Raw genomic sequence first — 13,019 nt, forward strand, 5'->3', positions numbered from 1 at the left:
CTGATGCACAGTTGCACACGCTATAATGTCGTTAATATGTACATTATATAAGCTCCCTTAATGGCAAAGAATCCTCTAGTAGATTTATATCATTATTTTATTTCAAGATGCCTAAGCAATTTAATACTGATTTTGCCAGATACCATCATTTTCAGAGTCGAGCAGTACAAGGATGATCTAATGCTCAAAAGATCATCAATCCAAGGATATAAACATTTGAGTCTAGAGTTCCATCACAGGATTCATCCAACAATGTTCACACAACATTCCTCTTGGCTCGCATTGGTTCGACTTATATCTTCCTTCTAATTAAATGATATGAAGGGTTCACTTGCCATATAAGCTAAGACACACCCCTTATTTAGTGATCTAAATATTTTGTTCCGTATATTCTATATGATTATTATACCCTTGCCCGGCACATTTACTTAATAGCTCATAACGCATTATCTTCCTTTTAAGGCTTTTTAACAATTTTTCTATGTAGTATGCTTACCGAGCAATGCCGAGGCTGTCAAACAACATAAGAAACATCTCACAACAGAATTATCTGCGGAAGAGAGAACAACCAGGTACAACCCCAACTATGCTCATGTAGTACAACCGAAGGATGAAGAAGATAATACAAGTCGAAACATTTCAAAATGTTTAGGGCATTCGCCATCATCATCGGGTAAATTCCCAAACGAGACAGAAACAACAGCATAGTGTTCAGTCCGTGCTACATCCACATCAGAAATTCAGGACCGCACATCCCAACCATCTTATTGGAAGTAAATCAGAAGCAGTCTAGGGTTTGAGGTGACCTGAGACGTGCGTATCACTCGCCCTGGGCGTCAGCGATCTCCTGCTGCTGGAGGCGCTCGAGCGCCTTCTGGTGCGCCCAGGTCTCGAGGGTGAGGTCGGGCTTGGCGTTGAGCCCGACGCCGAGGATGACGACGGTGAGGAAGGAGGTGACGTAGCAGGGCAGCTCCCAGTCCTCCCACTTCCGCGACTCACCCGGCGGCGGCGGCGGCCGGTTGAGAAGGTACCCCTTGGGCCGCTCCTCGTGCCCCGGAGTCGTCCAGCGCCCGGCCCCCTCGCCACCGCCGCGGGTGCGCGCTGCCCCGCGCAGCCTCGCCCGCAGCATCCCGCCCGCCGCCGACGAGATCGCCCGCATCGAGCCCGCTTGGTGCGCGTGGAGATCGGAGTGAGGTCGTCGATTTGGGTGCTAGTCTGGGAGGTTGCGCCTGGAGATTGGCTGCGGGGTTGGCCGGCCGGTGTCCCAGCTGTAGGAAGTGCTGTGAATGGGCTGGGCTTTGGTCGGAAGTAACTGAGCTGGGCTGTGCTGAGCTTTACAGAAGTGGGTGATATCAATGAGCTGGAAGGTTCTGGATTTTTTTATTTTTTAAAATCAAAATATTGCAAATATATATTTGCAATTTTTCAAAATGAACGCATATATTTACAATTTTTTTTATTTAAAAATATAAAAATAAAAAAGTTCTGAAGGTTGTGGTTTGATTGTTTCTTCTACCTCTCAAATTCTCTCTCTTTTTTAAATAGAGCATTAGTCTTATAGGTTCGGTCTTTTTCTTTTTTTGTTGAAATCCAATAACTAGGTTCAGAACAATGGAAGAAGGGAGAAAAGAAAGTGGGAACAATAGCCTGCTAGGGCTACCATCATAGCCGAGAGTTAAAACACAAAAAGAGCTAGAATGATAAACAAAGCTAGCATATTACACAAAGGCTAGGAAGCATTACGTTAAAGAACATAAACATCTAAAGCAGAGCCATCTACAGGGGAGAAGTCTCGCAACTATTCTCAAACCTAGGAGGAAGCATTGTCCACCTTAAGCTTAACGTCTTGTCTGAGAAGGAGGCTCTATTTCTACACGAACGTCACAATGAGGATCAGGACTTCAATAGGCTTGTTGGGGAACTTCTTCTCAATGGTCATGGTGTTCCTTGTCCTCCACAGGGCCCAAGCTATACCTACAAAGAAGAAAAGCCCTAGGTTTTGAGAGATTTTAAAAAACTTTGTAAGCCAGCTTACCCATAAGTCAGCTACCGAAGCGGAGAACCCATTCCAACCAAAGATATCTCTCCAAGCACTCCAAGAAAATTGGGCTAACGCACATTAAAAATATGGTTAACGTCCTTATGACAACAGTTCGAGCTCCCTTTTCAACCCCTCTTCTTTAGGGAGGAGGTCACAGCGAGCCTGTTATGAAGCATCTGCCACAACAAGACCTTAATCCTGAGAGGAATTTTACATGCACATATTTTCTTAGCCTCCTTGCTGGAAATACTCTCAAAAGTAAAAAAAAAAACATGTAGAATGATCTGGTGGTAAATCTTTTTGATTATCTAGGGACCAAAACACTTCGTCTTCCATATAATTAATCTAAATGCATTGCAGCTTCTGTATCAGTTTCTCCCATTGGGGTAGATCATTGGCATACATGCTTCTTTTAAACTGCAGTTCCCACTCACCATTGACCCAGCAATTAGGGACTAAGAAGTTTGGGTCAGCACACATGCCAAATAGGCCAGTGAATTGGGTTTTTAGGGGAGTCTCACCTAGCCACACATCCTTCCAGAAAAAAAACCTTGCTACCTTTATTCACTTTATACACAACCCTCCAATGAAAGAGATGTTTAACCTTGTATAAGCTCTGCCAAAACTGGGATGAGCCTCTCTATCTGGAGATGAAAAATTTGCCAACTGCCATGTATTGGGCTCTAAGTATTTTGAACCAGATGTCCTCAAATCCAGAGCAAATCTTCTAAATCCATTTTAGCAACAAGCACTGATTCATGATAGTTTTGTTCAAAATACCAAGACCACCATAGTCCTTAGGCTTGCATATAGCTTCCTATCTAGCCATATGGTATCTATTCACATTGTCAGCCCCCTCCAAAAGAGCCTGTATCTGATAGTGTCCATCTTCTTGTGAATCCCTCTAGGAAGGAGATAAAAACCCATGGTATACATGGACAAACTGGTTAAGCAAGAGTTTGTCAGAGTTAGTTTGCCTCCATAGGTTAGGTTTTTACTCTTCCATGGGTCTAACCTTTTGATCATTTTTGGAAGGAGATTAGAGGAGGCAACAATCCCTAGATGATGATCAGAGACATGAATGCCTAGGCATTTCAAAGGGAGTTGCCCCAATTTGCAGTTTAGCATGTTGGTCACCCTTTCTGTTTTTGTTGGTCCATACCAAAAACAAAAACCTCACTTTTGTAGAAGTTGATCTTGAGACCAAACAACTATTCAAAGCAGTACAGAATGATCTTAAGAGTAAGGGTAGAGCTGTCAAAACCATCAACCATCAAAATTGTATCATCAGCATATTGAACATGAGTGATCCCCCCTAAGATCAAGTGGTCTACAACTCCCTTGAGCAGCCCCTTAGTTGAAGCTTTGACCATCAGAGTATTCAAAGCATCTGCTGCAATGTTGAAAAGTAGAGGGGATAGGGGTCTCCCTGTCTTAAACCCTGGTAGGTTCTAAAATATGGTCCAATTTAATCATTAATATTGATGCAAACTCTGCCCCCAATAACAGATTGCATGACCCATTGTATCCACATGTGGAGAAACCCTTTCCCTCTCATGACTTCTTCAAGGTAACTCTATTTTACCTTGTCATATGCCTTTTCAAAGTCTATTTTCACCAACAGCCTTTGTTGTCTAGTTTTCCTTAACCCATGGATTACTTCATGTAGGACCACCACTCCCTCCAGAATGTTTCTACCTTTGATAAAGGTTGTTTAGCTTGTACCAATAACCTCCTTGGCTATTGGGGTGAGCCTATTATTAAGGACCTTGGTGAAACCTTTGTAACCTATATTGAGGAGACAAATGGACCTGTATTGTTTGATGGTGTTGGCTTTCTTGATCTTATGAACCAAGGTTATAACCTCACAGTTGAGTCTCTTCAGATCTATCCTCTCGGCATGGAGGTCATTGAACATGTCAAAGATGTCATCCTTTACCCAATCCCAGAAGACTTTAAAGAAGGTGACAGTTGAAGGGATCGGTGACGTCCTAAGAGAGGGGGAGGGGTGAATTATGACACTTAAAAAACTAACCTAAACTAATTGGCTTCAAAAACTCTACAAGATAAACCTATATCAATTTCTATCTAAATGTACTATAGGTTTATCTAGTGTGTCTACTCTACCGAACAAAGAGATTTGTATCCTATTGTTAATTCTAGCAAACTACTCTAGGAAGGTAAATGCGCAAATGTAAATTGCAAGTATGTAAATACGGAAGCGTAAAGATGGTAGAAAGAGCAAACACGGCACAAGAGATTTTTATCCCGTGGTATCGATAGCATGAATGCCACTCCTAGTCCATGTTGGAGCTTCACCAAGAATATGCTCCCGGTCGGCACCCGGTCACGGCTCTTGAGCCACCAAGCCACCAAGGCACGGTCTCAAGTCGGATGACCCATCAAGCCACTAAGGCAATGTCTCACCTCTAGCATCTCTTCCGGTCTCTTACCGCCGTGATCACTTAGGAGCTTGAGTCACCAAGGTAAGGGTCTCTGCGTCCCTGTACACGTGCCTTACTGCCACTCCACACTAAGTCGGAGGATCAACAAGCTTAAGCAACTCTGGCTTAAGTTGCCGACGAGTCACCAAGACTTCAAGGCGCTGACGTAGCTCTTGGTACAAGTTAGGATCACCCCTTGATCCCTTCTCAAAGCCGCAGCACCTAGCTACAACTTTCTCTAGGTCTATAAGCACTTATCACTCTCTAATCTTATGCTTAATTGCCTTGGATGATCATTTTAAGCACTTTTATGGCTTGGATGCCTTCTCAAGTGCCCAAGGTATCTCCTAGACTCTAGCACACTCAGACTTCATCAAATGATCGAGTGGAGGGGTATTTATATGCTCAATCTCGCATACTAGTCGCTGCTCTAACGGTCACATTTTGTTGTACTCACCGGATGATCCGGCATGTGCAATATTACAAGCGCCGTACCATCGATGTGTACTCCCTAAAAACTAGTCGTTGGAACTCCACCTTTTTTGTGAACACCGAAAGGTCAGGCGTAATGTCCTCTTTGAACGTCGGAACATCCGGCGTGCATATGATGCCAACCGAGGAATCTGCAACCTCTCTACACAAAATAGTCTGGCGTGTTCATTTTGTGAACACCGGAACATCCAACGTATTCATTTTTGTGAACGTCAGAGTATTTTTGTGAACGTCAGAGTATTTTAATTGTGAACGCTGGAGTATTTTAATTGTGAACGCCGAAATGTCCGGCGTGTACAATTTTCAGTCGATAAGCGATTCATATTTCGTGCATAACTTTCCGCTTCGAACTCCGATTTTGATGATCTCGCACTCTTTGGAAAGCTTGTGAAGTGCTCTACATGATTGTATAGAAATCCAACACATTTGATCATATTAAAAATTCTAAGATAAATCCAATTCATTCCTCTCTTTGTCATGGCTCCAGTGGCTTCTCTTTTATTGCATCCATGAGACCTACTAAAATATATACTTGACAAAATGTTAGTCCAATTGACTATGCTGCCATTAATCGCTAAAATCACATACATGCCATAACGATGTTCCGCTATAATCTCCCTAAGGACAGGTTCGCTACAGTAGTGAAACCATTAGATCCGGGGTCAGAATCTTCTTTTATGTCTCTGAAGGCCTTCTCAACCTCCTGGACAGAGAAGGGTTGGATTATGGTGTCTTTGGCATCAAGAGGTAGCTTGTCATGATTGTACCAGAAGGAATCAGATAAATTCAAAGCATTCCTAGAGTTAGTCCCTAAAAAGATTTCTATAAAAATCATAAATGTGTTCTTTGATTTGGTCTTAAGAGCTGATATGACCTTGACTAGTTTCCATAGACAGGATCAGGTTCTTCTTACTCCTCCCATTGGCTAAGAGATGAAAAAAATCTTGTATTGTTATCACCTTCTTTCACCAAGGTCTGCCCACAATTTTGTTTCTAGAAAATCTCCTCCATGGAGAGAATTTTCTCAAGGCTTCTTTCTAACTTGTATCTATTTTCCCATTCCACCAAAGATAAACCTTCAGAATCTGCTTTACCATCTAGCACAGCTAGCTGAGCCAATATTTCCTGCTTATTCTTGTTATGTTCACCGATCTGTTGCCCATGCCAGCCTCTCATAAACTGTCTACATGGAGGAGATTTTCTACCAGGGAGTATCTACGGGCTTGCCAAGAGACATTTTCTGTTGACGCATCATCATCAAGGTTTGCTCAATTCTGAAGGTAGTCCAAGATCTGATCTATTCAGGTTGTACTGAAATTGAGCAGGGTGACCACATGATGGCCACCCAAGGTCGACGGCACCGAAGGAAGTGTTGCCTCCAAAGGTGTTGTCGTTGGTGCTCAATTTTCAAGCAAAACATCCAATTCACCTTAGCCCGAGACCATAGTGGATGGTCGTGTGAGTCTTTCTTCAAAGATTCCGTTCAGGACAGGTTCGCAAGAAGAAGCTAGATGAGCCAGCTCATCGGCTAGGAAGTTGTCCTTGCGAGGGACGTGCTTGACTTCAAAACCGAAAAAGCATCGCTCCAGTAATCTCACTTTGGCGAGGTATGCCGCCATTGTCGAATCAAAGCACTGAAACTCTTTTTGCACTTGTTTAACAACCAATAGCGAGTCCCCTATCGCTAACAGGCATTTAATCCCAAGTGCGGAGGCTGCTCGCATTCCAGATAAGAGGCCCTCGTATTCCGCAATATTGTTAATGGATGAAAAATATAATTGAACTACGTGCCTAAGGAGGTTGCCGGCTGGTGAGGTTAGGACCACTCTAGCCCCTGCTCCCTTCAGCGTGAATGATCTGTCGAAGTGCATGATCCAGTGCTCGTTCGTCTCTAGTCATTGTACCTACTTGGGCTCAAAGGACGACAACTCGGCCATAAAATCAACCAGTGCCTGGGACTTTATAGCCATTTAGGGGATGAACTAGAGATCGAACTCCCCAAGCTCTACTGCGCATTTGGTTATCTTCCTGCTGCATCCTTATTATGGAGAATTTCTCTAATCAGGAGCGAGGAGATTACTGTAAATTTTTGGGCCTGGAAGTAGTGTCTGAGCTTGTGAGAGGCCATCTGAATGACATATAGCAGCTTCTGAGCCTGCGGGTACCGAGCCTTCGCGTCGTGCAGGACCTCACTGACGTGTATACTGGTCGCTGAAGACCTTCTTGCTTGACGGCCAGTACCGCACCCGCGACCTATGGGGTAGCTACAACATAGAGTAAGAGCTCCTTATCTGGTCGAGGTGCGATCAGTACAGAAGGGGATAAGAGGTATCTTTTTAGATCTTGGAGGGCTATTTCTGATTCTGAGGTCCACCGGAAGTGATCGCTCTTTTTCTGGAGCTTGAAGAGCGGCAACCCCTTCTCTCCCAACCTTGAGATGAACCTGCTCAAAGCCATCACACAACCTGTTAGTTTTTGGACTTTCTTTAGCCTAGTCGGGGATTTCATTTGGTCGATGACTCTGATCTTGTCAGGGTTTGCCTCTATCCATAGACTAAAAATGAGGGACCGAAGCAACTTTCCTGATGGGACTCCAAACGTGCAGTTCTTGGTGTTCAATTTCATGTGGTACCTTCGAAGGTTGTCGAACATTTCCTAGAGTTCCGTGACCAAGTCTTTCTTGGTTCTACTCTTTATGACCACATCATCAACATACACATCAATGTTTCTATCAAGCTGTGGTCGAAGAATGAGCTGAATACAATGTTGGTAAGTGGTATTAACACTTTTCAAACCAAAACGTATTTTTATATAACAAAAGACCCCAAAGGACGTCACAAAAGCAGTCTTCTCATCATTTTCCCTATACATGCTAATCTGATGGTACCCCGAACAGACATCTAAGAAGCTTAGAAGATCGCTGCCAGTGGTTGAGTCAACAAGCTGGTCGATCTGGGGTAGAGGGAAGAGATCTTTTGGGCACATCTTGTTGAGGTTGCGTTGGCGCAGAGAGTTGTGCGGGTCAAAGGGTTGCTATCCCAACGCAGTTGGGGTCTCCAAGCGCTCCTTGTTACCGAGGGTATCCCAGTCGGTGGACGCATGAACAATGCTTACATCGTTCATGTGGTTATGATGGACTAAAGAACACGAAGGGAGTATCCAGGTTCAAGCCTCCTGAAGGATAACAATCATACGTCTGTATTTTGTTATTAGAGTTTGTGAATTGGTTAAAGATGAGTTTTTTTGCTCTTGCCCCTCCCTCCCTACAAATCGGGTCCTCCTCTCTTTATATACTAGAGAAAATGAGAACTTACAAGTGAGCTATATTTAGCAAACCCATACTTGGCTAGATATTCTACTCTTGGATCATCATCATGGATAACCTGGTAAAGTCAAATTTCCCTGAGAGCTCTGCACGCCCATCCCATCCGTGTCATGCCGCTGTACCTACCTCCCCTAATCGCCTGGCATGCCCCATCGCTGTGCACCATAGGATCGTCTGCCAAGCCGTCATGTCCCTATGCCTCGCGAGTCTACCTGTAAAATTATCCACTTGCCTTGTCGTTCTGCAGATCTTATCCCATCCGCCATGTAGCGGAAGACAGACCGTAACACCCCACTCCGTAGCAATTAATGCTATGGGAGGGGCACTGCCCATCTGCACCGACCATGACTTTGTTCACTGGAGGAGGTACTTCGAGAAGGAAAACACTTGAGTATACATCAATAAATATGATTAGATAGGTTAGCAAGGGCTGGCCGCAGGACCATATTATATCACAAGGAGTCTAATCGCGTAAGTCTTGCGCTAATCGTGCGAGCCAAAGGTTGGTCGCTCGATGGGCTAGGGTTCAGAAAATATCTCCCACCAGTCGCCATATCCCTCGTGAGGCCTGTTAGCTAGAATGCCCCTTACTCAATACTCTAACAAACCGCCTCTGGTAATTAGATGATTACCACAAACGGTTCCTTATGTAAATAGTCTATGTAAAAGGTGATTTCTAGATGCAGTTCTTTATATGAACCATATCTGAAAATAGGATAATTAATACATGCGGTTCACATAAGGAACCGTATCTGAAATATTTTCAGAGACGGTTCCTTATGTGAATCGTCTATGATAATAGGATATCATTTCTAGAAGCGGTTTCTTATATGAGCATCTCTGGTAATAGACGATAGTTTATCTTAAAAATCATAACTTTTTTATACAGAATCAGATATGGATATACTTTATATGAAAATTATAGCTCTCAATGAGATATACAACTTTATAGTTCAAAACTTTTTTATTTGAAGTCATTTAGGTGTCTAAATAATCAGTTGAAGTTTGAGACATAAAAATCAAAGGGAGTGCATATGCTATTATTACCACACGTGCTATTAATGCAAGCAACTCAAGAACAACCAGAAGAAAAAAATACTACAACTCCAATATCTACAACAAAATCAACAAGGAGAAGATCAAAGACCCCGTTATCTTCTAAAGAAGAAGAAGAAAGATGACAAGGTATTAGCCTATAAGGTTGTCAAGTAATATATGGGAGGGACCAACTATTTGGATGCTTAATGATTTCATTGATAATTCAAAAGACTTCAAGAAGGTTGTATTCCTAAAACGACTTTGTGTCATAGGGACTCGGAAGGATTTTGAGACTTAGCTTATAGAAGTACTAGTGATAACAATAGCATATGCACTCCTTTTGATCTCTTATATCTAAAACTTTAAACGATTATTTGAACATCAAAATGACTTCAAATAAAAAAAAATCAACTACAAATAGTCATCGACGGGATTTATAACTTTATAGTTGAAAATGTTTTTATTTAAAGTCATTTAGATGCCCAAACAATCGCTTGAAGTTTCAGATAGAAGATATCAAAAAGAATATATATGATACTAGTATCACTAGTAGTTCTATGGTGGGATGTTAATAAGTGTTCGCGCGAGTTGGGAGGTTCAGAATTCGAGTGCTAAGAACCGTATACATATTTCGCGTGAAAAATCGCATGACTTGTGACTTGCAACAGCGTGAGGTTCCTCGGGTGTAACATTTATTTATTTTTTGCTTTTTTTGGAAAAAAAATGTCGATTCAGGGATCGATTACTAGAGACGGTTCCTTAAGTGAATCGCATGTGCTAATCGGTTTCCACATACAGTTTCTGAAGTGAACCACATGTGGTAATCAGTTTACATAGATGATCCAATTAAGAAATCGTATATGATAATCAGTTTTTACGTATGGTTAACTTAATGAATCATATGTGGTAATCGGTTTTCACATACGGTTTCTTTTGCGTATATAAAAATCGTCTATTTTAAAAGACCTTCGATCAGAGATGAATGACTAAACATATCTGAAAATCTATTATCACCCACATCTAAAAATATATATATTTTTAAGTAGTGCCGGCTTTTGCCGAGCGAGTGTGAAGAAACCCGGTTCTGCCGTCGCACTTTCCGGCCGTTCCGGCAAAATCGGTGAGCCACAATCCTTGGCGAGAGAAATAAGACGGCGGCGGTGGCGGCGACTACCAAACTCGCCAGGTGAGGCTCGAACGATAAGCCATGCCGGCCTGAGATCATACATGATTGCCATCGGCATCAAAGCCCAACGAGCATCGACCAGTCACCAGTACGTGTCAGCCTGCATCACAGCATGACGGGTCCAGGCTGATGAATTTCTTAGTTGTGTCACTGGGACGTTCTGGCGTTCTGGTCTAGCTCGCCCTCACATGCTCCTGTTCGCACGGAGAGGAACACCGGCTCACGATCTGATCTCGCCGTGTCCCGGCCGGTGTCCCATACGGCCATTCCTCTCGCATCCGTACGGGGGTTAGAATGGGCGGGCGCTACTTCAATTCGTGCATTCAAGCGCCAGTAAAAACTGGACTTGGCATCCGCTACCGTGTATTCAATTGAGTTCAGATCTAATGGAATGTTTGTATCCTGCCGTGTTCGGACTTCGGAGCGCAAGAACTTCACATGAATTCTACGTGAGTTCACCTAGCCCAACTATTTTGTGCAAACACAGAAGTGTCGAAGCATGAGTAGAAATTGAGCGGGGGCAAGCTAAGAGAAACATGCTCAATTTTTTTTTTTTTGAAATGATTACTCAAGAAATTTGTAGGTAAAGTCTTATCTTTGGTCATATGTCCTGAAATAATCCTGATAAGGGAAAAAACAAGATATAAGAAGTGTTGGAGCATGAATGCTGAATAGGAGATCGAGTACCACTAGCCACTGCTTCATCTCTCTGTTCATATCTAAGCGACGTACAAACATACACTGCTGCATGCTCCTGTAGTGATACGTCCTAACCGATGGAAGGTGCCACACGAATTTTCTTTTCGAACACGAAGCTGCTTTTCGAACAAGAGAAAGTGCCAAGATTTGGAAGCTTATCCCCACAGGAAGAACAGTATGACGCCATTTTAGGTAGCGAGGGGAATAGAGTTCCATTGCACCTTTTTGCGACACCAAAATTTGCAATTGATATCAATATTTCACTGGAATGTATCAAGGAATTAGTGGTAAAGGTGCAGAGAGTGCCTCATATAATATTGTAGAGATATTCTCGTGTTCTATACGACCAAAATGATTCTAAGCATGGTATATATTTCCACTGGTGGGAATAATGGGAACGTTATATTCCATAGATGACCAAAACCTTTTGGAAATAATGGATCACGCAATACATATATTCTACAGTTCATTGGCATCAAATGTTCTGGTGGTATTCTATTAGCAAATAATTTCTTCGTTGCAACCTTCATCCATATCAGGTGGCTCTCATTGATAAAGATCCCTTATGCGGTTATGCCATCAAGAAATCCTTATCACGATAGTTATGCTATCTTATGCACACACTCAGTGAGGGGAGGGGACCCTTGATTTTAGGGCGTTGGATTCTCGAGGAATAGGATCCTCGGATATGGTTCATCACTTTAATCGGCGGCCCACGATTCCTGATGTGCCTCTGGAGTATAGATTCGTCAAAAGTTCTATATTGTACATATATGCTTCTATATAGAATTATGTAAGACAGTTCACTTCACGGATATATATCAGCCGGGTGGCTCCCTTTGATCTTAGTGCACTAACACTACCGTAAAATTATTAAAAATAGACGATATATTACAGATAATTTCTTAAGACTTATCATAGATAAAATATTCTCAGAAAGTGCTAATATAAACGTGTATGTAACAAGGCAGGTGTCTAAGTATGAATGAACTCGCAGACGATTTTTATAAATCCTTCTGTTTCTATCGTATCGTGACTTCATCAAGCGCCGGTTATGCCATGTGCGGAAAAGAGCACATCTGGCATATATGTATACCGGGAGTGATGATGTTATTAGGGAGAGCTATCTAGGTAACATCACAACAGCTTCCATGGTGCTCTTTGTTTATTCGTGCGGTGTATTAAGTATCCCTCTTATCCAGATCTCTCTGACGAGTCCATCGAGTCACGGGTCAAATTCCTCATGGTGGCAACCCCGAGGAAGGATGATCTGCCGCAAGGCACTCCTCCAATGTGCGACCTCTCTCCGTCGAAGAGGGCTTGGCTCAAATTAGTATGTTTGGCCTTTTCTCAGAACTTTCATCTTCAAGTCTTCTCCTGGGTCATGGTTTCATAGTTTGCATCGTCGTAGGGTCTTCCCGAGATCGATGTCTTGCGTCTGATAATCGATGAGATCACGAAGACCGCCCGTGAAGTTGATCTTGCTGCCAGCATGCCTTCTCTGCTGCCCAATGCCGCTCCATCCAGCCACCCATTTGGTCATGATGTCGGCCCAACTGGTCGAGGAGGCGACCAGACTACTCAGAGTTAGGTAGTAGCTACAAGTGGTGGTTCTGTGGGCGGCACCGGTCTATAGAGGGTCGACCAACATCGCCCTGACCAGACTCGCTCCAACCAGGCGCGCCCTGACCAGACTGGCTCCGACCAGGCGTGCTCCGACCATAATACGTGCCCCGATTAGTCTCGCTCTAACCAGGCGTGCTCCGACCAGACCATGAGCGGTCAAGCCACCAT

At 43.2% G+C, this 13,019-nt stretch overlaps 1 protein-coding gene across 1 annotated transcript; it reads right to left on the minus strand.

Annotated features, from left to right (window-relative positions):
* Positions 1-573: 573 nt before the first annotated feature.
* Positions 574-1,278, minus strand: LOC133897970 (uncharacterized). The gene has a single exon (XM_062338810.1). It carries the CDS (start codon positions 1,157-1,159, stop codon positions 821-823), a length of 339 nt encoding a protein of 112 aa, XP_062194794.1. The 5' UTR covers positions 1,160-1,278; the 3' UTR covers positions 574-820.
* Between the last annotated feature and the right edge of the window lie 11,741 nt (positions 1,279-13,019).

Source organism: Phragmites australis, chromosome 17 (genome assembly GCF_958298935.1).
Source record: "Phragmites australis chromosome 17, lpPhrAust1.1, whole genome shotgun sequence".
In the NCBI taxonomy this organism is placed as follows: domain Eukaryota; kingdom Viridiplantae; phylum Streptophyta; class Magnoliopsida; order Poales; family Poaceae; genus Phragmites; species Phragmites australis.